Source organism: Aethalodelphis obliquidens, unplaced genomic scaffold (genome assembly GCF_003676395.1).
Source record: "Aethalodelphis obliquidens isolate GAN/ISIS:26980383/991018 unplaced genomic scaffold, ASM367639v1 scaffold15, whole genome shotgun sequence".
NCBI classification, from domain to species: domain Eukaryota; kingdom Metazoa; phylum Chordata; class Mammalia; order Artiodactyla; family Delphinidae; genus Aethalodelphis; species Aethalodelphis obliquidens.
In genome coordinates, this window is record NW_020837959.1 from 8,511,542 (window position 1) to 8,539,124 (window position 27,583).

The 27,583-nt window shown below is 42.2% G+C and overlaps 1 protein-coding gene, 1 long non-coding RNA gene and 1 other non-coding gene across 9 annotated transcripts in view; 2 read left to right on the plus strand and 1 right to left on the minus strand.

Annotated features, from left to right (window-relative positions):
• TPP2 (tripeptidyl peptidase 2) overlaps positions 1-3,027 on the minus strand; it is a 68,240-nt gene extending 65,213 nt beyond the window's left edge. The window contains exon 1 of one of the 4 annotated variants that reach the window (XR_003434643.1): positions 2,777-2,973. Coding sequence is in view for 3 of the 4 variants with exons in the window: in XM_027115878.1 (XP_026971679.1) it covers positions 2,777-2,941 (165 nt within the window). In the remaining variant the exon portion in view is untranslated. Of the gene's footprint in view, positions 1-2,776 lie in introns of all 4 variants that reach the window. The other 3 variants (XM_027115878.1, XM_027115877.1, XM_027115879.1) reach the window with 3 other exon arrangements.
• Positions 3,028-3,079: 52 nt separating this feature from the next.
• Positions 3,080-27,583, plus strand: part of LOC113625382 (uncharacterized) — an 84,301-nt gene continuing 59,797 nt past the window's right edge. For all 4 annotated transcript variants that reach the window (XR_003434644.1, XR_003434647.1, XR_003434645.1 and 1 more), the window contains exons 1-3: positions 3,080-3,343; positions 13,723-13,802; positions 14,863-14,949. This is a non-coding gene — a long non-coding RNA (uncharacterized LOC113625382). The remainder of the gene's footprint in view (positions 3,344-13,722; positions 13,803-14,862; positions 14,950-27,583) is intronic.
• Positions 7,518-7,621, plus strand: LOC113625505 (U6 spliceosomal RNA). The gene has a single exon (XR_003434704.1). It is a non-coding gene; the product is annotated as a U6 spliceosomal RNA (small nuclear RNA).

Here is a 27,583-nt window from a genome sequence, read left to right on the forward strand (position 1 = left end):
TGAAATGCTGTTGGTGGAAGCACAGGCGGGGTGCTTCAATGGTGGGGCGGAGTGGATGTGGACAGAAGAAGTAGTGGGATGAGAACCGAGGCTACGCAAAGAGCTGGAGCTGAATGGCAAAGAGCTGTGCAAAGTTCAAATCTGGGGGTTTCAACGCAAAGACAACTGGGATGCCCAAATAGTTCTGTTTTATATTAAGCAAAGGTGTGATGGGTTGTTTTGTTTTGTTTTTTAAGGAAAGTAACTTTGGCCATGTGAAGGGTGACCAATGGCAGCCAGGAGACCCGCTGGCTACCATGGGTTTATTTCCAGGTCCAGTCCAAGCCCCATCTCTTGTCCGCGAAGCCTGATTGCTCCAGCTCTCACTGGTCCCCTGATCAACTTCTGTTAACAGTTACCTGCAGGACTACATCATCTCTTAACGCAGAATGTTAGGGACCTGGCAGGTGCCTGAATACTTGCTGAGGAAAAGACTTAATCATTTATTTAATTACTCCTCCTCTCGTGCTGGCCACCCTCTACATTTAACGAAGCCTACACGCTATCACAAGAGAACTGGGCCCAAGGCCGTCACCGAAGAATGGGACTAGAATGCGACTCCCCACTGTGCTCCTGAAAACTCTCCCTTGCACCCCTAGTCCCCTACTCAGACACCACCTGCCTTTCCAAATGTCCAGTTCAACCTCCTCTTCCCATTTCACTCTTTCCTTCCACTTTATTTCTATCCACCGTCTCATCTTAATGATGTATACACAGATCTACAAGACACATTTGTTAAAGGTAAACGGGGGAAAAAAACCTTAAAAATTCACTCATGTTTGCAAGCCACCTTAGTGAACTTCTTTCAGATGGCCATGTTTAGGTCAATCTCTCAGAGTTCAAGTTAGAAGATAAGAGTTATGTTTTCATTTTACTTCAAATATGTTGTTGCTCAAACATTTATTATTACATGCACATAATATCTAATGCGTATTCATCCTTCAGAGAGATGGTGATTCAAGATCCAGCATAAACTCCCTCTACTAAACAGCCTTGCTTAAAAAAATCAGTGTTTGTTTAACACTTTCCATGAGCACTTTAAGAAGTCACATGTAATTAATCGCCTCAATTTTCAGAGCAACACTGTGGGATGAGAATTACTGCTACTTGATAGAGAGAGTGATGGAATTATCTGATAAGCAGGTCCGGGAAATTCTACAAAAGCATTTTTACTGAGACACTACTCCTCCAAACTCTTCTGATCCCCTTATTATCCAGACAAAAGAGCCAGTGACCACTTACTCCAGCTGTTCTCCTCCCACTTATCCCTATAAAAAGTAAACACACACCACACCAGAATGGAAACCATTACTGCACTGTAATGAAGCCTCAATGAGGTGATAGCTGTCACTGCTGTACATCTTCGGAGCTCTTAAGAAAACTGGACAACCAGAGCTACCAGGAGGGAACGCATCACCTGCTCCTCTCTGATGCACCAGAGCTGCCTGACAGGGCCACCATGAGGGGTCCTGCGCTCCAGAGTGCTGCTGAAGAATGAACAGGAGGGAGCAACGTTCCCAGAGGGATTCTCTACAGAGTCGGCCGGACTGGGAACCGGACCGGTTCCCTCCCCACCCCCCCCCACCCCCGGCATTACATCCTAACTTCCAAAATGCTACCTCAGTTATACAAGAGCACAATAAGGGATGCAGAGGAGGGAGAGGCATGGGGGAGGAGAATTATTAAACTTCAGGGTTTTAAGAAATACAGTGGAAAGACTGATACAAGGAAGAGATCAGCGTACAGGAGGATTAGGTTAGACATTTGGGAGATGAGTCTTGAAACTGTGAAATTGTTTATTGCTGGGTTTCGGTGTAAGGCTCAGGCTACTAAATTTACAAAAGTCAAACTTTGAAGACTTTAATGAGAATGCTTTCAACAGAGAGACACATTTTAAAAAATTACCTTTCGGCATGGTACCTTGATCTAACGATTTCAAAGGTGGCTAGGGCAAAACAAAATAACTTTAAAAAATCATGAAGTATGTTGTCTTACATTTTGAGGCTGAAAAAAAAAATACGGAAGGATAATTTAATGCAGTCTGAAGAGTTCGCCAAAAACAAAGTTGGGTTCTTCTTTATATCAAAGACTAAGCCATGCGTTTCACTGACCCTAACAAGTACATTGCGGAAGAGAGTTAAAAATAGAATACATGAAACTACCAGAGGAAACAATTCCGGAAGTTGACCGAGTTATCTTCTTGAAAGCCGGCTTTCGTGTTTCAAGATAAACTATTCCTCCCCAAACCAAACCTCCCGAACGACAGCAATAAAAATGAAGTTCTGATAAGTCATTTGCCCCTTCCCTGTTTCCTTCCCACCCCCCGCTCCCATGAATAACAAAACAGTAAAATCCTCCTTTGCAAATAACAGGCACCCGCCGGTTGGTGCCCAAGACACGAGGCACCCGCGGAAGAAGGCGGTGTGCTGGGCAGAAGCCCGAGGGCCCGGGCCTGGAGGCGCCTGGGTAGGAAGGGGCTTCCTGGGCGACCGGCGGCCCCGGGCGCCCCGACCAGCCGCTTTTGTCTGGGCCGGGATCAGGGCCCAGCCGGGGCGCCCGGCCGCCGGCCCCTCGCACCCCGCCCCCCGTCGGGCCCTCCGCCTCCTCCCGGCGGCTCCCCCTCGGCCGCAGAGCGGGCTTCGGCCTGCGAGGCTCCGACGCCGCGTCCCCTCCGCGTTCCCGGCCCGGTGGCAGGCCGCCCGCGCCCCCGCGCCCGGGCCCTCGGCGGCTGCCGCACCTGCATGCCCGGAGCCCCGGGGTCGACCCCCGTGTCCAGGACGGCGATAAGCACCCCCCGACCGTCATACTCCGGGTAGCGGCAGAGGAAGGACGCGGCCCCAGTCTCTTTCTTCGGGAGGAGGCCGTGGAAAGGGAAGGGCTCCTCGTTCGCTGCGGTGGCCATGGACGCAAGCTGGAGGGCGAAGAAGAGGCAAACTGCCAGGTTGCGCGCGGACGAGCGACGCGAGGACACCCGGGCGGCCGCGGGCCTGGGCGGGGGCGAGGGGCGGGGCCAGCCACCGGCCAATCCAGGCCCGCCAGGGAGAGGCGGCCAATCGCGCGCTGCTACGTAAGCCAACGGTGCCGCTCTCTGGAGCTGGGCCCGAGTGTTGCCCGGGCCGCAGAGAAGGAGGTGGAGTCGGAGGCGTTGTTGGAGGCATCAGTTCTCGAACCTGGGGTCTTAAAGAGACTCGAGTTTGGGAATTTTAGGGGACGGCCGGCTCCCAAGCAAAGGGTCCGCATGTCCCGGGCCGAAACACTCCTCCGGGAACGGGAAAGGAAACGGGCTGCCAGTCTGTTGTAACAGGTACCTCCCGCTGGCAAGCGATGGTTTCCGAACTTGTGGTTGTGGACTAAACTTTTCGGTCAGCTGCTGCAGAATCCCCGGTTGCCCCGAGGAAAGGGAGCCAACTCACGCTCGCTAAACCCCTAGGAGTGTGGATTTTGGCGAAATGCCGGTACAAAAATTTTTGAGAGAGAGTTCTTTGATTCAGTGGTGTAGGGATTGTGTTCCCCTTTCTCGAGTGTGTCCCTTTGATGGGGGGGATGTGGGGGCGTATAGGGTGTGGATGGGCCAGAGCTGCCATCAACAGGAAGTGGGTTGTAGGCCGTTCAGTCGGCCTCGTAGCCAGTAACAAATACCAGGCTGAAGTGGGACCCTCCTATCCTCATTGCTCACCCTGGGCTTCCGGGATTTCTGAAAAACATTCTTTTTTTTTTTTGTCACTCTCTCTTTAAATTGATGTTTCTGGTTGGTCCTGAAGGTTCTCCACTCAATTATCGAGCCAAAATTTGCAGTTTTTCAGATTAACAGTGGCGACTATCAATTGCTCCGTGCTGCACTAGTGGCCCTTAATGATCTTTCTGTCCGTATTCTTGCCAGGGTAATCTTAGTGTTTTGTGTGGATGTGCCAGCGACCCCTTTGGCAATCTGGCTGGGCTTATGGACACCTCAGAACAATTTTAAACTCATAAAATTTAATATATAGAATTACGCCGGAAATTATGTTGAAATAGTTATCAAAATATGAAAACCAACTTTATTATATAGCAAGTTTTATACATATAATTATATGTATGCTTCTGTGCATGAAATAACAGGAGCTAGCACCAAATCTAATAAGCTCCCATAATTTCAAAATAGTAAAGAGCATAAATAGTATTTTGACACACCTGTAACGTACTGTGATAAACATTTTTATTGGTGAAACAGTAACAAACAGTAACAGCTGATACCACTCTGGTTATTACCTACATCTATAATTGAAGGAAATATTTAATTAAAAGGTTAGTGGAAGTAAGGATGTATTTTTTTTTTTCCTACTCAAGTTTTTGAACCCCCATCAGATTCTATTATGGACTCCAGGTTAAGAATGCTTGGTGTAAAGGGAAATTCTATGTACACCAGTTTCCAATCCATAGGATTGGGAGATTCTCCACTAAATCTCAAAAATTACTGTAATGGCTGTGCAATTTCTTTGAATTGATTACTTGTCCATTTCTTCTATTCCATAAATCTTAGAGAAGCATGTTCTCTTTAGTGGAGAGGAAATGGAGAATAGTTAATATTTTCTTTCCTACTCCCAACTGTGTTTATGTTACCTCTAGAAAAGGGCTTAAAATTAATGGTAAAGAAAAGACATACAGAAGATATCCAAGTAGAACATGTAGTGACAGAATGGAATAGCTTCCAGTTTCAAAGGAACCGGTAGTCCAGTTGCTTCATTTTACAAATGAGGAGCAAAGGTAGACAGGTTTACTGGCTGCCACGGGTTATGAAATGGAGTTAGTGAAAAAGCTGGATTTCTGTTCTCATAGTCTGCCCCCAGTATTTTCTACCACACCTGTTGTGCTCTCCGACCAGAGTGTCACCCAGTGAATGGATGGTGAATGAACTGTTCATTGTGAAACCAAAGTGGCAGACTTTTTATTAGACTCCTATAACAATGTTCTTTAAAAAAAATTTTTTTTTTCTTACGGCTCCCATAAAAATGTTTTAGAAAAATTACGTACCCTCTTGTATAGTTTTAATATAACTTTTGAAATTTGTCATCATACGTTCAAGAAATTATAAAGGATGTGATATCTGGCATTTTATAAATATTGACATTCTTTAATGAAACCTCTACATCATTCATTTAAATATAGCCAGTTGAATGTTATTCTTTGATATCTGCCATTCTATTTATATACCTGAACTTATTCCATTTAAAATCAGATATTTGACATCACTATTTCTTCTTGAAATTTTATTAACATTCTACACAGAATTTTATCCTAATGTAATTTACATCTATGATGGAAAGTCCTATTGATCATTTATTATTATCTGCAACAAAAATATGTATGTTAATATTTAATTTAAAATTTTTTCCTGGGATCAAAGTGTTAAAATTTTCCTTTTGGATTATCTTTCAATTACTGGAAAGTTGATCAAAAGGACATAAATAAATCTTAAGCTTTGATAAATATTTGATTAAGATAAAAATTACAGAACAAAAAGAAAATTTTTATTGAAAATGCAGTTCTTAAAAAGATGCATGAGAGGCATGTTTCGGGGCTTTGATGAAAGGTTTTGCTGACAGTTTTTCAAATCGTCCCTTTATTTGATGTCCAAGAAGCTATTTCACCTGAAGGTGATGCACGATAGTAAGATGCCTTTTTCTAGGAAGCTGGAGACCCAGCTGTGAAACAGGTGCGAAGGGGAGGCGATATGTCCTCCCATCACAGGCACGTCTTCAAGCAGATAAGTTTGGAAAAGAGTAGATAGGACATGTAAGCCTCTGGAAATTGATCATATTGAAATTATCCATGGCTTTAAATCACAGTTTGAAGACCACTGTTTTATAAAACCCCCGAAATCACTTTAAGTCAATAAGAAGTCGTTTACTCTTTGTCTTCAAGCCACAGTATTCTCCACATTCTGCGTTTACACCTCCTCCTCTCTGGATTTAATGACATTGCCAGCTAAGGGAACGCTCTCAATGCCAAGTCCGTTTGTGCAACTTGACAAACAGTTTGACAGTTCATTGGCTTTAAGAAGAAAACAATGAAGATACAGATAAATACAACTAGGGCTTAGGAATGGGGAGGAGGGGGAGGAAGGGGTGTCAGGACACAACGGGGTCAGCGGACCGGGGCATCCTATGTGGGGTAAAGTAACAGGCTGGACGCAGGCACCCTCCCACACAGCATTGTTCGGAGCGGGAAGGGCAGAGCAGGGTGTTCCCGAGGGCCAGCTCCCTTCCCCGTCACCTGCCGGGTGGGAGGCTGCGCGCCAGTGCAGAGGTGTGGGCAAAGGTATCGCTTCCCATGAGTCACTTTCTTTGTAGCTATTGCGGCACCGTATCATTTAGAGAATATTCTTTAATCAAGTATCCGAAACTGCGCAGAGATTGTGAAAGCGTCATCGTGTCCCAGATGCCGGGCGTAGAAATCCTGCGCAGCGTTAGCAGCGAGGCCACTCCTCCCGTGGCGGCTCCCAGGCGGTGATGGAGGGAAGTAGGAACGCTAGGGCCGGGCCGTTCCTGGGAGATGAGGTACTTCCGTGACAGCAGATTTGGGCTGGCAGACTCCCCTCCGGCTTTGCCAAGACTCCCCTTTGCTTTTCTCTTCTTTTCTCAGGGTCTAACTTGCCTCGCGGCCTGATGGCCCTCCCAGCCTTTGGTGGACCCTTCACTATTTTACCTTACAGAGGCATTTCCCCCGATAGAATCCTTGCTTCTTTAAGCCAGTCTTGGCACTTGCTTGTCGGAGGACCCGGACTAAACTAGCTCACACCAAACTGAGATTCAGGTGCTTCAAACTTCACCACTGCTTCCCCCTGGAGGCCAAGGCCGTTATTACCATTCCTATCGAATATGCCTGCTTCCTAGACATTCTCCAGTGCAAAGCCAGATGGACAAAGGTATTTAGCAAAGCTTAAATCACATGCCTGCGTTTAGCTGTAAAAGAGGCTGGGAGATTAACTTCTGACTTCTTGCATGGGTAGGCAGGACTGCTAATGTGGGAAATTCTATACACATAGAAAGGCCTTTCAAAAGATGCCTCTTAATTCAAAAGATTTGTTAATTGTACCGAATAGCCACTTTGCCAACATATATATATATAATATATCCATTTAGCCTTAAGACTTACATGATTCTAAATACTTTAGATTATGCTTGCTATCCTCTCACTTTCTGTTCTTTCTACCTCCAAACTAAATTAAGCATTATAACACAGTTCCAGGTCCTTGAACCTTCAATAATAAAATGATAAACTAGGCAATTTGGACCAAGACTCCTGCTGACAGTAATCAGAAAAACTGGACAACACATGAAAAAGTATACTCATTGGCAAAAGAGGGCTAACAGTGTGGTGAAGAATTTCTGGAGTGGATGTAAACTCAGAAACTTGAGCCTAATGTTTAGGACAGCCTTGCCTTTCAGGGCAAAGGGAAGTGGGGAGAAAATCCTGAAAAATTAGAAAAGTGAAGGCCAGTGCTCACTTCAGCACACAAACTAAAATTGGAATGATACAGAGAAGGTTAGCACGGCCCCTGTGCAAGGATGACACACAAATTCTTGAAGTGTTCCATATTTTTTACCTAAATGGGAAGGAAATCCAAAAAAGAGGGGACATATGTATACGTATAGCTGATTCACTTTGCTGTACAGCAGAAACTAACACAACTTTGTAAAGCAACTATACTCCAATAAAAAAATAAAAATAAAAAAGTGAAGGTCATGAGCCAGTGAGGTGGGCCTTGTCAGATGGCCATTCATGTCTAACCATTGCAAAAGTTGGTACTGGCAGGTGGATGAGAGCTGGCTTTAGAAATCCGGAGATCTGAGCTTTAGTCCTAGTTCTCTTGGTTTGTCATTTTTAAACAAGGCAGTGAACCTCTCTGGACCTCTGTTTCCTTGTTTGCATCGCAAAGAGTTAATGGAACTTCTTTGGTAGCTATGGGGGGTGGGGGAGGGATTTGAATCAATTTCAAAACAGCACGTTTTATGGTCAGTTAATATTAAAAAAGTTTCAAAATATCCCCCAAGGCAGAGAAAGGTCATGTGCGCTTAGCATACTAAGGCTAGGGTTGTCAGTTCACGAGAAATAGAGTCAATGTTATATAAATAGGAGAAGTGTGAATTTTTCACATAGCAAAGATAGGTGCCTCCCAAGCCACAGTAGAAGTCTCTCACCGCTTTCCTCTCGTCTGTGGGACCAGAGCTGCCCTTTCTTCCTTCCTGACAGCTCTGACCAGCTTTCCTTAGGAGCAGAGGCCATCCCTTCCTTCTACAGAATCCGTAGAAAGTGGGCAGAATAGCAAATCCATTGGCTTCCAGAGGACATTGGAGCTGGTAGACTTACAGACACATGAAAAACGTGGTGGATGGGGCTTAGGCAGAGAGGCTGCCCTCCACGCAAAGCACAAGCAGATGAGGGGCTCAGCCGTGGGTGGCCACAGGCGCAAGTCCGTGCCCCTCTCTGCAACCTTCCCCAGCTGTGTTCACTGCCATCTTCAGTAAAACACCGATTGCCGAACACCTGTCAGTCCAGGCTCTGCTGTGGCAGCATGAAAGCCCACATTTCAGTGGTATAAAGACAGTTTTCAGCCGTGCTCCGTCTCCACTCCAGCTCCACGGCGGGCTCTGCTCCAAGTTCCACCCAATCTTGGAGTCAGGCTGGAAGAGCTGGCAGTCTCTGGAATGTTCCTGGTCACCACAGCAGGAAAATGAGAACATGGGGAAACGTGCACTTGATCTTAAAGCTTCCGTCACTCTGCTCACACACCACCGGCTACGGCAAATCCCAGGGTCATGGCCACGTTCAAGGGGGAAGAGAAACGCAGTTCTATCGTGGGCCCAAGGGAACAATAACTGGGATATTTGAAGTGTCTTAATTACTACCAGAACCTCATTGACGTTCAAGACGTTTTCACTGTAGTGAAAGATTGGTTATGTGAAACCCCAAACAGAGGTGCTCCTCTCTCCCAAGGTCAGCATCCCATATGAACTGCCAGCCAGACAGTGAGGACACCTATTCCTGGATGGCCACCTAGGGGGAGGTACAGGATGGCAAATACTCCAGGTCGTCTCAGGGGAGCTAGAAATACATCTTAGGGTTCGGAAATAGAACATTCAGTTAGGGAGTTTGGGATTGACAGGTACACACTGCTATATTTAAAATGGATAACCAACAAGGACCTACTGTATAGCACAGGGAACTCTGCTCAGTACTCTGTAATAATCCAGATGGGAAAAGAATTTGAAAAAGAATAGATATATGTATAACTGAATCACTTTGCTGTACACCTGAAACTCACACAACGTTGTTAGTCAACGATACTCCGATATAAAATAAAAAGTTAAAAAAAAAGAAATAGAAGGGGTAGATTATGACTGCTAAGCTCAGATGGTTCTATCCCTCCAACTACATACCACCTAGCACAGGAGTGCTCGATAAATAGTTAAACTACACCAGGTCCTCCTTGGGTAAAGAATTGTTCTGAAATAGCCAATTGCTTCTTACATGGCTTCTAATACAGAATAAGTTCTCAACCTTTGTGTATTAGCCTAATTTAATCTTCAAGTATGCACACTATTTGGTTATTACTGATTGCATTGTCTCTCAGGCTCTCTCTTTTTTTTTTTTTTTTGGTTCTGATAAGTGAGAAAAGAAAATAATAGAAAGCTAGAGTAACCTTATGGTTTCTACTACCATGGATAAATAGGAATGCCCAAGAAACATCTCAACTTGAAGAGTGTAAAATTCTCTAGACTTCTTTGTATTGTGTATCTTTGCAGAAATGTTGCATGCATAGAAAGAATATATGTGTATGTATGTGTGTATGTATGTGTACATATACTCTATGACTCTGTATACATATGTATGTATGCATACATAAATGTGTAAATGTGTGTGAAAAAATATATGATTCCTCTCTCCTTTTTTATATAAATGGTAACATACTGCACTGTCCTGTACCTTGGTTTTTTTTTCATTTTACACTATTTCCTGATGAATATTAGTACAGAGAATTATTTCTCTTTCTTCTTAATAGCTTCATACTATTCCTTTGCTTGTGTCATCATTTATTTAACATGTGAGTTAGTTTTATTTTTTTATTTTTGGCTGCCTTGGGTCCTTGTTGCTGCATGCGGGCTTTCTCTAGTTGTGGCGAGCAGGGGCTACTCTTCATTGCGGTGCGTGGGCTTCTTCTCATTGCGGTGGCTTCTTTCTCTAGTTGCGGCTTGCGGGCTCTAGAGCGCAGGCTCAGTAGTTGTGCCACACGAGCTTAGTTGCTTCACGGCATGTGGGATCTTCCTGGACCAGGGCTCGAACCCATGTCCCTTGCATTGGCAGGCAGATTCTTAACCACTGCGCCACCAGGGAAGTCCCAAGTAAGTTAGTTTTTAAATCTCTTGTTTTTGAAATTGGAAATGGGTACTTCCTTGCCAGTACAATTGTTTCTAAAATGTAAACGTTTCAGGCCATAAAAATCTTCAAGGGGGGTGGGATGAATTGGGAGATTGGGACTGACATATATACTACTATGTATAAAATAGATAACTAATGAGAACCTGCTGTATAGCACAGGGAACTACTCAATGTTCTGTGGTGACCTAAATGGGAAGGAAATCCAAAAAGGAGGGGATATACGTATACGTATAGCTGATTCACTCTGCTGTACAGTAGAAACTAACACAACATTGTAAAGCAACTCTACTCCAATAAAAAAAATTTTTAAAAATCTTCAGTTCCTTTAGTTCTGACAAAGTCAAATTTCCATGCATAACTATAGAAGTCTCACTCCTATCCTTGGAAGACTTCAGCCCCCAGTCCCTGCTAAGTGGGCAGGAAGGATATACCCCACCTCCTTTCTGGCCGTAGGTGATGGGACCAGGAGTGGTTCTTATCCTGAGGCAGATGAAAGAGCCCATGAGCATGTAGTGTGTGATGGAGCGTTTGAGTGAGGTTCTTGAAAGTTGGATCCTCGGGGCCCGCTGCTGGGGGACTGAGAGCCCTCTTTAATCCAGAACCGCTCTATTCTCAGACAAGCCCCGGCACACCGAGCTGCTGCTTTTGGTTTGATTCGTGATCCCTCCGTATCCTTATATTAAACATTCTTATTTGATAAGCTTTGGAATTTTCTCTTCCTTAATCAAAAGAGCTTTACCTAGAACAGAGCATATGGTGCTTATTTTGTTTCACCCATTCCTGATGTGTATTAGTTAGCAAACACATACTCCCACTGAATTCCGTGACAGTAAATCACACTTATGTGGACAGACATGAATTAAATTGTACAATGCATGAATTGTCCCCAGGTAGTTCCTGTCCTCTGTGGTTTCACTGTAGGAAGCATCTCAGCACTGTGGGACTCTCCACGAGATGGGCACAGGCCGGGATCTGCCCAGCCACTGTGGCTGTTTCTACTTGCAGTACCTGCATGGGATTTCCTAAGTCCCATCCACCTGCGTGAACTTGGAGTGCCAGAAAAACATGTTAGGCTTTGGATTCCAGTGAAAGCCTAATACTGGTGATGATCCTGAGTATCCTGACTTGATGGAGAGAGAGGCAGAGAATATGCGAGTAAAAGCACTTAGAAGTTAAGGGTTCTTGCCTCTGGGGCTGGGTCTGTCACTAATTCGCCTCGCAATCTTTAACAAAGCCTCAGCGTCCTCAACTACAAGTCTGAGGGTTTCGTCAGAGTTAAATGAGAAAAGGTACCTTCCGCAGTGGCAATAAGTAATTGCTATTATTATATCGTGGCTGGGATGCAGCAGCGATTCAATGCGCTGAGGCTAGTCATATCATTTGGATCCCACTATCTAAAGTTAAGACTTCCGTAGAGCAGGCAAATTGATTTTTTTTTAAAGGATTATTCAGTTTGCAAGAAATCGTTTTTAAAAATCAACTTAGGCATGTAGTACAGAGACCTTATAAGCCTGTTTCCTTGAGGTAAATAGATCAAACAATTTACTCCATTAGTGGTGAAACATAACATGGGCAGATATGATTTTACTGTTTCTAGAACTTAATGGGGTTTTTTAACTGTAATAAATACATCTCCAATTTCGTAGAACTATTTTTTTTCCCCTTAACAAAAGAATGACAACTGGAGGACAACTTATAAATATCACTTTGTGTGTGAGGGTGGGGTGGGGGGAGGGTAAGAACACTTAACATGAGATCTACCCTCTTCACAAACTTACAAGTACCAGTACCTTATTGTTAACTATATCTGCTGGTGTACAGCAGATGTCTGGAACTCACCTTGTATAACTGTAACTTTATACCCCTTGAACAACACCACCTCACATCCTCCCCTCCCCCACCCTGGGAGCCACCGTTCTATTGTCTACTTCTATACCTTTGACATTTAAGTGCCTCCTGTGAGAGAACTCAGGCACTGTTGGTCCTTCTGAGGGATGTACTTCACTTAGCATCCCTTCCAGTTCCATCCCTGTTGTTGAAAATGGTAATTCCCTTCTTTTTTTAAAGGCTGAATAATATTCTATTGTGTGTATGTACTACCTTTTCTTTATCCATTCATCTGTTGATGGACATTTGGATTGTTTCCATATCCTGGCTATTATGAGTAATGCTGCAGTGAACATGGGGGTGCAGATATCTCTTCAAGATCCTGATTTTGATTCTTCCAGTATATATCCAGAAGTGGGATTGCTGGAGCATTTGGTAGTTCTGTTTTTAATTTTTGAGTGAACTTCATACTATCTTCCATAGCAGCTGCATCGTCAAACATTCCCATCAAGAGTGTACAAGGGCTTCTATTTCCCCACATCCTTGCCAACACTTACCGTGTTTTTTCTCATAGTAGTCATCCTCACAGGTGTGAGGTGATACCTCATTGCACTTTTGATTATAATTAAAAGCTCTGTAATTCCACTGCTCTGAAATAGAGACCAACAGCCAAAATTAGACTTTTTCTGTGGATAAGAATGTCATGTACAAACTTTTCATTTAGCATTATATTGTTCTCATTTTCAGAGTTTAAAAACTTATTTTATAAACATGATTTGTATATAGTTCAATGGATATACCAAAATTTTTTGAAACATTCCCAATTCCTGAACATTTAAATAGTTTCTAAGTAATTAAATGGTTGTAATATTTACAACTGAAAACTGGCTATAGAAGAAAGTGAACTGCAAATCTACACATTGTAGGAAAGTATGCTGCTGTGGTCACAAGCTTAAAATACGATTATAATTCCATTATAATTATTCTTAACAGGAGTAAAAATTTCTCAATTCTTTTATTCACATAAAATTTCATTCAGTATCTCTGTGTGTGTGTGTGTGTGTGTGTGTGTGTGTGTGTGTAAACCCTGGAAAATGTTCTTTATCAAAAGCAATTCATTTAGGTTTTTTTCACTCAGCATTGGCTTTGTAATAGTGCCGCCTTCTGGTTGGAATTTGCCTTTACAAGCTCGTGTGTTGTCCAGACGATCCCACGGGGCTCGGTAAATTGTGATTTTGTTCCAGTGAGTGAACTGTGGTAAATCAATCTCAGCAGACTACAACCCTAAAGATGCTGGTCTGCTAGGTGCTAGAGGACAAAAAGCATAGGGAATGCAGGAAAAATAGAGAGAACTAAGAAGTTATGCCAAGCATATAAACAAACAAACCATGTAAACTTGCAATGTTCTTTGCTTGTAATTGACTCATTCTCTTTTAGAAAGATACAGTGGAACTGTGTACGTCGCAGAAAAAGTCAAATGAAAAATGTGGGTATACGTGGATCAGGAGCTGTCCAAGGTGGGTCTTTGGGCTACAAGGGCTTCTGCTTATCTTTCATCTAAGCCTTTGAATGTAGCCATTTGAATTCATCTAAAGTGATAGACCCTAAGCCCCGCCCCCTCACCTTTTTCCGTTTAAAGTATGAAGTTAAAATTTGAGACAACTGCCGTAGGCATACCCAGATTTTCACAAAAGCTGTTCCGTCTTTTATTTTGGTAAAAATAATGCATTACAGCAATTTGTATTCAACACAACTATTCAGAGTCATTAGTAAAGATGCTAAATTTCCTGCTAAATTAGGGTCCAGGATACAGAGAGTTCCCCAGTTCCACTGTTCACTTTCTCACTCAGGGAAGCTTGTAGGTGCGAGTGAGGATCACCATTATAGGAAAAATCATGAATTCCCTCCTGTGTATAAAGCTCAAGGACTAGCCACTTGGATCCAGTGTCAAGATAAGAAAACCCGCACCTTTCAAACGGCCCCTGATTACCACAAAAGGGGCACTTTGTAAGTAGCAAGAATTAACTTGAGACAAACCACATGCATGATCAGGACAACTTATGTTAAGACTGTCAGGCTGAGAATCTCCCACCTAAATGTCCCAAATTGAATGACTATGGGTGCACTATTTATTCTCACTTATTCAACCTTTCAGAATGTGCTTAAAGCAAAACCTTCTTACAGCCAAGGCCGCTAGCATCTTACTAAATGAATATCCAGATGCATGAACTTCTTGTCATACAGTGATACTTTTTAAAGATTTTTTTTTGATGTGGACCATTTTTAAAGTCTTTATTGAATTTGTTACAATATTGCTTCTGTTTTCTGTTTTTGTTTTTTGGCCATGAGGCATGTGAGCTCTTAGCTCCCCTACCAGGGATTGAACCCGTACCCCCTGCATTGGAAAGCGAAGTCTTAACCACTGGACAGCCAGGGAAGTCCCCATACAGTGATACTTTTAAGCAAAAGACATATACTCCTAATTCTCAGTCATGGAAAATAATACAGGGGTCTTTTCTAAGATAAAAATGGGCACCTAAAAAGGTTAACTGGCTTCTTTTGTTTTGGTTTCTGAAGTTGCCGAGCTTCTCAACACAAAGCGGACGAAGTGCCTGTTGATCACTTTTGCAGCCAACAACCCAAAACTTAGTCTTGAATTGATATGTGAGTATTGAGAATTTGATCTGATGATTTCCTTTTATTCCCTCTCTAAATCTGATGGCAAGCGAAGCCCTTAAATCTCACAGATGTATTTATATATTCACTTGTAAAACCTATTCATGTTATCTGGACCATCAATCACCACAACTAAAAATCGACCTGACAGACCAGATATGGTGGATCATAAATATTGATTTCCCTTAAGGAGCTAGGAGCTGAGCAGTGTTCCCAACAAGGAAGAGCCTGTAGACGTCTCTGGTTCACCAGTTATATTTGGGCTTGTGAGCTCATTAGTTAGCCATATTCTTCAACTCCTACACTAAAGTATTTCCAAGTCTGTAGGCGTTAAGGTTGATCAATCTTTATTGCTCTCAATTGATAGCTTCCCAGATGCTCAAGTTAGCCAAGACTTTTTTATTTAAGAAAAATGAGTTGATAATAGTAAATATATATTTTATAATATTGATTATAATAGATTATAGTTAATAATACCATATAGTACATACTTGAAAGTTGCTGAGAGAGAACATTTTAAGTGTTCTCACCACCAAAACAAAACAGTAATTATGTGACATGATAAAGATGTTAGCCAAAGCTAAGGTAGTAATCATTTTGCAAGATTTAAGTGTCTCAAATCAACACATTGTACACCTTAAAGTTACACAATGTTATATGTCAATTAAAAGAAAGAAAAGCAAGTTCCTTATTTACCCTCCTTTAACTGTTTTCAATGAACTGACTTCACGTAGCTATTAAAAGTGAATTAATAGACTTAAAGAGATCTTTCTTTGGAAGTCTCTGGAAAGCATCACCAGAGCAGATGATATACAGCATAGCATCATCAACTAAGAGTGAGGGGAAAGTGAGGGGTAATAGGTTTAGGCTTTTGACCTCAATATGGCCTCTCTGACCTTTTGAAAACCCATAAACTCTACGTTTTGAAACTGAGAACTACAATTTAATTCATTCAGTTAGATAAATCATTTCTACAGGAGCAGAGATTTGGTGCTAAGCCCTAGCTTACTGTAAAACAAAGAGCTATATTTAATATAATTGCATTTCAGCTTCAAGTAAAATCACTCTATAAATTTTATCCTAAAAAGGGATTTAGGGTTTGAGCTAGTCCCTTGGCTTCCATGTGACTCTGACTTGCTGTTAGAAATGCTCCATGTGACTAACGTGGAATCCTTTTCTGTAACTGAAAATCTGGTTTCCCTATCTTGCATTGTTATCCTCAAATATTGCCTCTGCCAATATTTTCTTCACGATTTCTCATGAATATTTATATGATCCACAATTTTTTTGCTGGTAAAGTGAACCATCCCATCTATGGCTCTTTGCTGAGTCCTCCCAGGGCACCCTCACCCCCCAAAACATCGTGGATTCTGTTGGTTGGTTTCCATCTCCACCTCTGGCTGTCAGGTCCTGGTCTCCAGCTCTGGCTGTAGCAAAGCCAGCTTGTCTTCCGCCCACTCCCTCCAATCCTGTCTCCAGCAGGTCTCTTTTAGCATCCTTTCCCTGTTATCAGCCAAAGACAGCAGCAGAAGAATGTCAGTTTTGCTATCTATGCCTGCACTCTAATTCCACTTCACAGCCAGCCATGGGGTTTGCCTTAATTTAATTTCTATATTAACCTGTTTACAATTTCCTCAAAAGTCACTACTCACATTGTATTTATTCTGCCAGTCGACAGATACTTCACAGATTTGGCATTGAAAAGCCCCCTGGAAATGCAAATCAAATAAAATGTTCAGTTTAGAAAGGGCTTTCAATACACCATCTCAACAGACTCAGTGGTTGAGTATCATGGAATAGAGGCAGCCATGCCTCTACAGTAACCGTTCCCTACTATGAAGACTGCTTATATCTTTAGACTGAAAAATATATATGCCATGTGTATAATGATTCCCTTGCACGACTGTCAAAGAAAAAGGAATGGGTAATATTTCTGGCGAAATTAGCTCCAAGGCTCAATGGGAGTGCAGATTGGAGGAGGTGCTTTTTTCTGATACAGCAAATAGGCTGGAAAAGTGTTATTTGCACGGACTTTATTCCTTTTGAAAATAAGACACTCTGACGCTTGTAAAGCAGGTATATAGGTGAGAGTTAGGGGCTGAGAGATGGGGGAGAAGTCATGAAAGCAGGAGACAGAGCAACTCTCTTTTCAGTTTAGTATTTCACAAGTTTGGTGATGGGGATGACTGACCTAGATGGGAGGCCAGCCATCATGAGAACGCTGCCGTGTGGTACCCACACGCCTGAGCAGAGGGGAGGCGCTTAGTGTCAGGAACAGCTGGACGAACCATCCTGGAACCACAGAAGGGTGACCTTGCAGTGAAACTTGCATGTGGAGCTTTGGCACATGCTCCTTTGTAGACTGTCATCCACAGTTCCTGTGTCTTTTCCGTCTTCTACTGCCCTTCATCGCTGAGGGACTGCCCTCCCTCTCCCCCAAATTTGACATCTCAGTGAATTCCCCAGGATATACAACCTCCTTAGTTGAGGATTGAGGAAGGCCCCCAACCTGGGGTGGTGGTGCCAGACTCTTCCTGGCTGCTAGGCAAAGCCAGGCACTGCCTTAAGAGCTGGGTGACTTGCAAGAAGTCTTTGATATAATAGCCTCTTAGGTTTTCTGAGCAAAGTGTCTTGCGCACAATAGGTGCTTCATAGATATTTAGGATTAATGGTTTCTAGGACTAGCATTATGGATGCCGTCTTTGCAGCCCACCATTCCGACTGGAGAAATGGAAATTTTGAGAAAACAAGCCAGCCCTGTATTTCTAAGTATGAATCTCCCTAAGGAAACAATCTAATATCGTAAATTCCCTACCAGAATGCAGTTTCCCATTGCTTATGATGAATTCTGTTGAGCATACATACGCGACGACTGCTCAGACGATTCCCTGTGCCACCCCCTCAAATGGGAAGGTGTCTGTTTGGATTCAGCTGGGAGAGCATGCTAAAAATGTCTTCACTTTGGCATTAAATCAGTTTATTGGAACATGTACACTCCAAAACTAGACGCTTCTTACTTCTCTTTTTTTAGTAAAGTATTTCACATTTACAATCTATTTCTGGAGGATCCAGGGACTTTAAATACAAAGGTGAGGATGTGGGTTTTTTTTCTTTCTTTTTTTTTTTTTTTTTTGCGTTTTGCGGGCCTCTCACTGTTGTGGCCTCTCCCATTGCGGAGCACAGGCTCCGGAAGCGCAGGCTCAGCGGCCATGGCTCACAGGCCCAGCCGCTCCGCGGCATGTGGGATCTTCCCGGACCGGGGCACAAACCCGTGTCCCCTGCATCGGCAGGCGGACTCCCAACCACTGCGTCACCAGGGAAGCCCGAGGATGTGTTTTTGCTAGCTAAAAATAGTCATTGTTTTAATTAAAATGCGAAATGATCAGAGAGGAGAGTGTTTTACCTAAACATCTGAAAAAATTTACCGCTGAGATAGAAATCATGAGGACACATGGCTACGTTAGTTTAGCAGAAAAATCACCTTCTACCATAAGCCAAAAATAAGCTAACAAAGTTGAACCCAAAAGGAGGATTTTCATAGCTCGTTTTTGACAATAAGCTGAAAGTTTACTTCTAAACAATGGAAGGTAATCCAAGCTCTTCATGTATTCATAAAGTAACTAATTCCCTCATTTAGTTAGCATGTGTAACCCTGTTGTGATAAGGGAACATTGACAGGTCATGTTTTGATGCTTTAGTGATAGATGAGAATTCACTCCTAATTGGTATCTGCAGTAGCAATGCTGGAGTTTCGTGCTAGATGAGGGCTATTCCGTGTGCCCATGAGCTGGTAACTGGTGACATTGTAGGTGTAAATGGTGGCTAAAATAATTGTGTCGGAATAATGAATATCTTGACCATGGAATGTCTCCAGGACAGCTCTGAGAGTCCTCTATTTTTGTTTGTTTGCTATCATGAGAAAATACTCATTGACATAGAACTGTGACTTACATTTCATAGTGTGGTGGGTGATTCCACGCACTTCTGGTATTTCTGCCAGATTTGGGGCAGTTATGATTTCCCCCTTTTGAGAAGCTATGTTCCCTCAATATCGGGATGAGTGTCACACTTATTAGAGTTGAGATGTGGGGACCATTTGCAGCAGTAACCAGGCCCAGAAGCAGATGATTTCGGTAGGGGAAGGAGAGTGTGTCAGGAAGAGGGGAAGCAGTGGCTGGGGTCTGTGGGAAGAAGCCGGCAGAGGAAGGTTACCTTGGCTGGTGTGGCTGCGCTAGGGCACAAACAGCCTTTGCAGTGGGCAGTGCCTTTGACCATTCCTGATTTCCTCAGCCACCCTGCGGGTGTCACAACCATGGGAGCTACCCCAGGATATGCCTCTGTTTATGGAGGTGTGCACAACAGGATTCTGGGTTACTTAGGAAATCTGTTAGGGTAAACATGCAATGGTTTTCTACTGGTTAGTTGAGAGCTTCAGGCCCATACACAACTCTGGAAAAGAAAAGATGCAGCAGAGCCTGAGGACCCACTGGAACCAGGGACACACATGCCACCAGGGGCCTTTTTCCAGTTCTTGACCCTGCTTTACTCAGTATGTTGGCTTCAGTCTCTCATTTCATACACTTCCTTCACTTAGTGGGACACACGGACGCTGAATTCTTGAGTTTTACATCTCATGGTGTCAGCCCCTAGAGAAAGGCTGTCCTTTAGCTCTCTCCAGTATCAAGTCCAAAGTCTTTTGGATTTTACTGTCAGAGAGGGCTGGGTAATTTGGATTTTGGGGGCAGGCAGTCAAAAGTCCGAAGGAAACCCCATCGGATCCCATTATCTCACAAACTCATTGTTGTCTGAAGTAGCTGTGGTCAGAGGCTATGGGTCTTTTTGGTCACTACCCTTCCTCTATACCTATTCTTTCTGGTTTCCTGTGCATCCTCCCTGACTTTGACCATTCACCTACGGTGCTGACTGCTCCTGAAGAGCTGACATGTGTAGGCTGCCTGTGACATCACTGCCAGCAGCTGGGCCCCAGTTCTTCACTGAAGTGGGATCTTGATGGTGTATCATTGTGTCCACTACAACCCAATGGTTTCCACATCTGTATTCAACTTCCCCCTGGTATTCAAAGACTTTTCTAAATTAAAATTTCTTTCATTCTGATTTTAACTTTTTATTCATAATCTGAACTTCTACTGTAAACCAAAAAACAAAGAAGATTTATTGAAGGCCAGGTGTAAGTCTAATACTATGTTAGACATTTCCATAAATAACTATGTAAGATACATTACACATCTTTATGAGGCTCAGAAAGATGGAGCTTAAGACATCATGTCTGTTTGGCATGGATACCTGCATTATCACCACTGTGAAATCCTTCATGCAACAAGGCAAAGATAATTTACTAATTTAAGTATAAGAACACATCCAATGCTGTATTCTTTGTCGGTACTGTCCGTCAGATGAAGATGAAGTTCGGATCAAATAACCGTGTTAGGACCAGTGAGTTCTTAAGCTACCCCTTTAAACGTTCTGATTTTTTCTTAAACTCATTTTGGGCTTTTTCCCTAGAGAGTCCTCAGCTGTTGCTTCTGACTGTCTTGGCTCCGTCGTTACCACCCGTACATCTGTCCTAAAATCAATTTACCTTCGCTTCCAGGCTTGTTGGAGCCCATCTGTGCCCCCTCCTCATAAGCACCCATCTGTTTTCTGTTAATCTCAAATATATATATATATAGTTTTTCAGATTCTTTTCCCTTATAGGTTATTATAAAATATTGAGTATAGTTCCCTGTGCTATGCTGTAGGTCCTTGTTGGTTATCTATTTTATATATAGTAGTGTGTATATGTTAATCCCAAACTCCTAATTTATCCCTCCCCTCGCCCACTTTCCCCTTTGGTAACCATAAGTTTGTTTTCTATGTCTGTGAGTCTGTTTCTGTTTTGTGTATAAGTTCATTTGTATCAATTTTTTTTAGATTCCACACATAAGTTATACTATATGATATTTGTCTTTCTCTGTCTAGCTTACTTCACTTCATGTGATAATCTCTAGGTCCATCCATGTTGCTGCAGATGGCATTATTTGATTCTTTTTTTATGGCTGAATAATATTCCTTTGTATGTATGTACCACATCTTCTTTAGCCATATATTATGAAAAATATATGTCATTTCTCAACCCTCCAGCAATGCTGCAAGGTAAGAATTATCTATATTTTATAGACGAGGAAGCTGAGGTTCAAAGAAGTGAACTGACAGGTAATATGGGGCAGAATCATAACTGAAATTCGCTATCTCTTTGACCTCAAAGTCCAAAGCCTTTCTACTGGGTTAATCTGCTTTTTCATAAATTTCTCTAAGTTGGTAATTTGAAGTTATATATTTTTTTTCAGAGAAGCAGTACCTCCCATATGTTTACTTAACCTAAAATGTACAGCCGTAGATAAATGTTCGCATATGAATTACGATTTAGTTTACTTCGAATATATCCTTCCCAGTTGAGGCAGCAGAATTTGGGAATTTAAAACTCTAGGTTACTGGAAACCAGCCAAGTTCTCCTTGGCTTGGTAGGATTTCTGCTGAGGTAGATGCTTAAGGTCATGAAAGAGATGCAAAGTTTCTCATGGTCTTTTGCTAGATTAGACACCTAGCGCGCACCTTTGGGCCCCAGGCTCCCTTTCTTCTGCCTGTTACTTTAAGAAGAGTTCCATGGTGTAGAGATTTTGTCTGCAGGCTTTCACTTCCGCTGCATGAAAGAGTTAATTCTGATAGGGGTTACCCTCCTCTGGCCTACTGCTGAGTAAGACAAAACCTCACAGCTTTTCTTAGATAACTGAAATAAGCACAGAGCCCTTTGGGAATGTGTCACGGTTATTAATCACTAGTATCTACGGAGAAATATGGGCAGAAGTGACAAAAGAAAAAACTCACAAGTTGAGAAGACTCCCCAGAGAAGTTGCCCCTAATGTTCATTGGATGCCATGAGCAGGTACTCACTCTCTTTCCTTTGCTCCAAACCCTTCTCCACGCTTAGAAGCTCCAGATAACTTTCTCTTTCCTTAATCTTCCAGAATCAGTGGGCTTGGGTCTCACTCCCTTATAAAATAAGGCTCTGGGACTTCCCTGGTGGTCCAGTGGTCAAGACTCCAAGCTCCCAATGCAGGGAACCCGGGTTTAATCCCTGGTCAGGGAACTAGATCCCTCATGCCATCAAAGAATCCCGCGTGCTGCAACTAAGACTCAGCACAGCCAAATAAATAAATACATAAATATTTTTTAAAAGGCTCCGTCCTATGTCTTCCTTTCTCAGCTGCTTGGCTCTTGAAATTAAATGTCATCCTTTTTATTTTGGAGTTTTTTGATTAACCTCTTGGGGGCAGCAATCCCTCAGCTCTTTATGACATTTTCCCAGACTAGATGATGTTAAATTTCAAGTGAATCAGTGTCGGCTTATTTGGGTTTTTTTTTTCCATTTTAGTTTGTTATGATGTCATTGTTTTAATTTCTGCCTCAGTCCATTAACTAAAATAATAAACCTATGAATCAAAGTCAGATGTCTTTGTAAATGACCAGAGGACAAATTTGCATGTTCAATGAAGAAGCAGTTGATAAATTGACTTTCAGCTTTATTTAACTCATTTTCATTTTTCTGAAAATCTATAGTGAAAAATTCTTTTTTCCCCATTAAGTAACCCAAAGAATTGGATTATTGTTCTTTAATTGTTTTATGTGTTTGTTTTCATAGCTGACTGTAACCTCCATGAGGTCAAAGGCTACAAGTTACAATATCATTTATTTTGTAATTAGCCCTGTACTTATGAATGTATTTATGTAGGCACTTAATGATGTGAAAGCCATTGGCTTGAACTGAATTAAATTCTTTTAATGGCTGTGTCCATTTTAGAAAAGGCATAATGCTAGATAATTAGAACACAAAGATAAATAAGATACAACCCCTTCATTCTCAAGGACCTCACATGTCTTTTTTTATCTTTGTGTCCTAAGTCTTTGTGCTTTTCTTGAGTAGGTAATAGAGACACATGGTTCCCAATTAAAGTGAGATACTGAGATGTACATTGAGAATTGCTGCTCCTACTTATGTCTGTAAACATCCCCCCTCCAAGTGCAATCAATCCTCAGTTGGTAATCATCTTCATTAATTAATCCCGTGTCCTTTTAGTGCTTCTTCATGCAGACACAGGCAAATACACATATTATGTATTTTCTTATTTTTCTTTTCTTATACAGAAGTTAGCATATAAACCATCCTTACCTTGCTATTTCTACTTTATGTACTCTGAAGGTCTTTTTATATCTGTATGTACATAGACAGTGTTTTTATCCTATTCTTATTTAAATGGCTGCATAATATTCATTATATGTATGCTTCTTTAACTCAGGATTTCTCACCCTTGGCATTAGGGACATTTGGGGCAGGATAATTTTTGGTTGTGGATGTTGTCCTTTGCAGTGTAGAATGCTTAGCAAGCACCCCTGACTTTGACCCACTAGATGCTAGGAGTCCTCCCCAGTTGTGACAGCCAAAAATAAATCACCCCTTGTAGAGAACTTGTGTTTTAAACAATCCTCTAATGAGGAACACTTGGGTTGCTTCTGATCTTTTGTTATCACAAAACACGCAGTGTTGAGTAATCTTGTACATATGTTATTTTGTATGTGTGTAAGGTATGAATTACTATTCATAGGATTGCTGGGTTAAAAACAAAAATTTCTGGGACTTCCCTGGTGGCGCAGTGGTTAAGAATCCGCCTGCCAACACTCTATGACATAAATCACAGCAAGATCCTTTTTGACCCACCTCCTAGAGAAATGGAAATAAAAACAAAAATAAACAAATGGGACCTAATGAAACTTCAAAGCTTTTGCACAACAAAGGAAACCATAAACAAGACCAAAAGACAACCCTCAGAATGGGAGAAAGTATTTGCAAATGAAGCAACTGACAAAGGATTAATCTCCAAAATTTATAAGCAGCTCATGCAGCTCAATAACAAAAAAACAAACAACCCAATCCAAAAATGGGCAGAAGACCTAAAGAGACATTTCTCCCAAGAAGATATACAGACTGCCAACAAACACATGAAAGAATGCTCAACATCATTAATCATTAGAGAAATGCAAATCAAAACTACAATGAGATATCACCTCACACCAGTCAGAATGGCCATCATCAAAAAATCTACAAACAATAAATGCTGGAGAGGGTGTGGAGAAAAGGGAACACTCTTGCACTGCTGGTGGGAATGTGAATTGGTACAGCCACTATGGAGAACAGTATGGAGGTTCCTTAAAAAACTACAAATAGAACTACCATATGATCCAGCAATCCCACTACTGGGCATATACCCTGAGAAAACCATAATTCAAAAAGAGTCATGTACCAAAATGTTCATTGCAGCTCTATTTACAATAGCCCAGAGATGGAAACAACCTAAGTGTCCATCATTGGATGAATGGATAAAGAAGATGTGGCACATATATACAATGGAATATTACTCAGCCATAAAAAGAAACGAAATTCAGCTATTTGTAATGAGGTGGATAGACCTAGAGTCTGTCATACAGAGTGAAGTAAGTCAGAAAGAGAAAGACAAATACCGTATGCTAACACATATATGTGGAATTTAAGAAAAAAAAAAATGTCATGAAGAACCTAGGGGTAAGACAGGAATAAAGACACAGACCTACTAGAGAATGGACTTGAGGATACGGGGAGGGGGAAGGGTAAGCTGTGACAAAGCGAGAGAGTGGCATGGACACATATACACTATCAAATGTAAAATAGATAGCTAGTGGGAAGCAGCCGCATAGCACAGGGAGATCAGCTTGGTGCTTTGTGACCACCTAGAGGGGTGGGATAGGGAGGGTGGGAGGGAGGGAGACGCAAGAGGGAAGAGATATGGGAACATATGTATATGTATAACTGATTCACTTTGTTATAAAGCAGAAACTAACACACCATTGTAAACCAATTATACTCCAATAAAGATGTAAAAAAAAAAGATTGCGCTTGACAATCCACCATCTCTGCCACAAATAAAACATTACTTACTCGCGCAAAAAAAAAAAAAAAAAAAAAAGAATCCGCCTGCCAATGCAGAGGACATGGGTTCGAGTCCTGGTCCGGGAAGATCTCACATGCCACGGAGCAACTAAGCCCGTGCGCCACAGCTACTGAGCTTGTGCTCTAGAGCCCGTGAGCCACAACTACTGAGACTGTGTGCCACGACTACTGAGCCCGCGTGCCACAACTACTGAAGCCCATGCTCCTAGAGCCCGTGCTCTGCAACAAGAGAAACCCGTGCTCTGCAACAATGTCAAGCCCGTGCACCGCAACAAAGAGTAGCCCCTGCTTGCTGCAACTAGAGAAAGCCTGCGTGCACCAGCGAAGACCCAACGCAGCCAAAAAAAAAAAAAAATTTCCCCCATAGGGATCTTGCCATTTTGGAGTCCTTTCAACAAGGTATGAGACTGTGATTATCTTTCTATGTAACAGATGAAAAGATAAAGAAACATAATCCCGAAGAGGCCTGGTACACTTAGAATTCAGTGGGGCAGAGGTGTGGCGCTCCGAGAGAGAGCGCGGGGCAATGAGGCTTCAGCTTAGACTGGAAACAACCTTCTATGACAAAGGGGAAGGTTAGGATTTAATGAAATAGGACATGGAGCTCATAGCCTTCGTTAGCAGGAGACTGGGGACAGGAGAGTTTGGTCTGTGGGTGAGGCAAACCTCGGGGAACACGGGATACTCACCAGAGTTGGAAGAGATCTGCCACCTGGACCTTGAGGACCGTCGCATTGGTCCGGAGAGAGATGGGGGAGGAAGGGGCTGAAGCACAGAAGAGTGACACAGGGCAGAGACCGCGTGGGGGAGGCTTCTCCTGGCTGTTCATGCTCTGTCCTCCTCCCTCTCCAGTTGAAGGTTAACCATAAGTCAGATCACATCACTCCTCTGCTTATACCCTCCAGGGGCTCCCAGTGCATTATGCATAAAACCCTCACTGGTTAGAATGACCCACAAGGCCCTCTGTGATCCCCAGGGGAAATAGGCTTCCCAGGAAATAGGGGTGCACAGAGGCTCAACTTCTCACCCTCCTCTGGCTTCCCTCCCCTTTCATGCCTCAGACATGCAGGCCTGGGAAGCACCAGGGGTGGCTGGTTTCTAGGCCCATCTGGGCAGAGGGCTGGTGGCTTGGTGGGAAGGATGGGGTGTGGGAATTTGATGTCCAGCTACAGTTCCTATCCTAGGCTTTAATGTAGGTGTCTCTGATGGATGCAGCAACTAGAAACAAGCACATTAATTCTGCTTCTGTAATTGTTGAGCTTCTGGGCATGTTCTTGCAACTAACATAATATATCACACTTTCTTCAGGCCTTGACTGCCAGCAAGTCACCAGTACAGGCATGTTTATTTGTAGTAAGTGTCTTACCCAGGTTCCTTTATGGTTTGTGATCTTTCTTTTCTTTATCTTGATTGTCCTTTTGTGTTCTGCTGAATAATAGCCTCACAAAGATGACCCGGCTCCTGGCTGCCCAGGGAAGGAGGGGCACAGGAGTTTCTTTGGGGACCTGTTAGAGAGGAAGGATGGCGGAATCACTGCTGGCCAGGCAACAATGATCATCATAGAGTTAATTATTTTTTTTCACATTGAATGCCTCTGGAAACTGCTTCAAGCCTTTCTCAGGTTATCCTCTACGTGTCAAAAAGGAAATATTCTACTTAGACATTTACAAGTGGCTAAGCATACAACTTCTGAAATCAAAATTTTAATAGTCAAGTTTTTTTTTTTTAATGGAAAAAGACAGCTGTATTTTCCAAAATTTTAAATAGATTCTTTGGGTCAAGATATACTGTAGAAAGTTTCATGTGAGAAGGTGATTTAAAAATACCATAGAGCTTACTGAGACAACATCTTACTACTGTAGTCACAAAGCTTTGATAGCTGTTGCATGAAAGAACCTCACTGTTTAAGTTACAAATCTGTAAAATTTCCTCTGTGCAACTGGTGACACGTTTATATATATATTTATTTAAAATAAACATATACTCACATATATACTATATATAATGTATATGCCTACATATACTAAACATAGATATGCACATATATATACTATATATATAATGTGTATATATTGTGTATTATACATGTATGTGTGTATATGTATACATAATATATACATATATAAGATATATAATACATAAATACTTTGTATACATAAAAATATTTATATATACAGGTATTATATATAGTATCTGTATAAATGTATATTATGTATGTAAGTATACAAATGTATATATAGTTATCTAGGTATTCCTATAGAGAGAGAGTATATCCATATTTGTATATATATATCACTATAGGTCCGTTAGAATATCAATAGGATTTATTCTCTCACAAAGCTCTCACGGCAAGCTTTGGTTTTCTACTGTGTGAATATGTCCAGAATTGTTCCTCCTGTTGCTTCTGGTCCAATATTGCCTCTACCCCAAGGCTTTCTCTCTTTGGACTATATCCTAAGGCTGTTATGGTCTTTGTTGCCCTGTTTATTATAAAAAGAGACAAAGGAGGTGGCTGTATCTCACTCAGAAGAATAGCGTTAAAATGCCAGGCAATATTAATAGGAATTGAAGAGATGTAAAAGA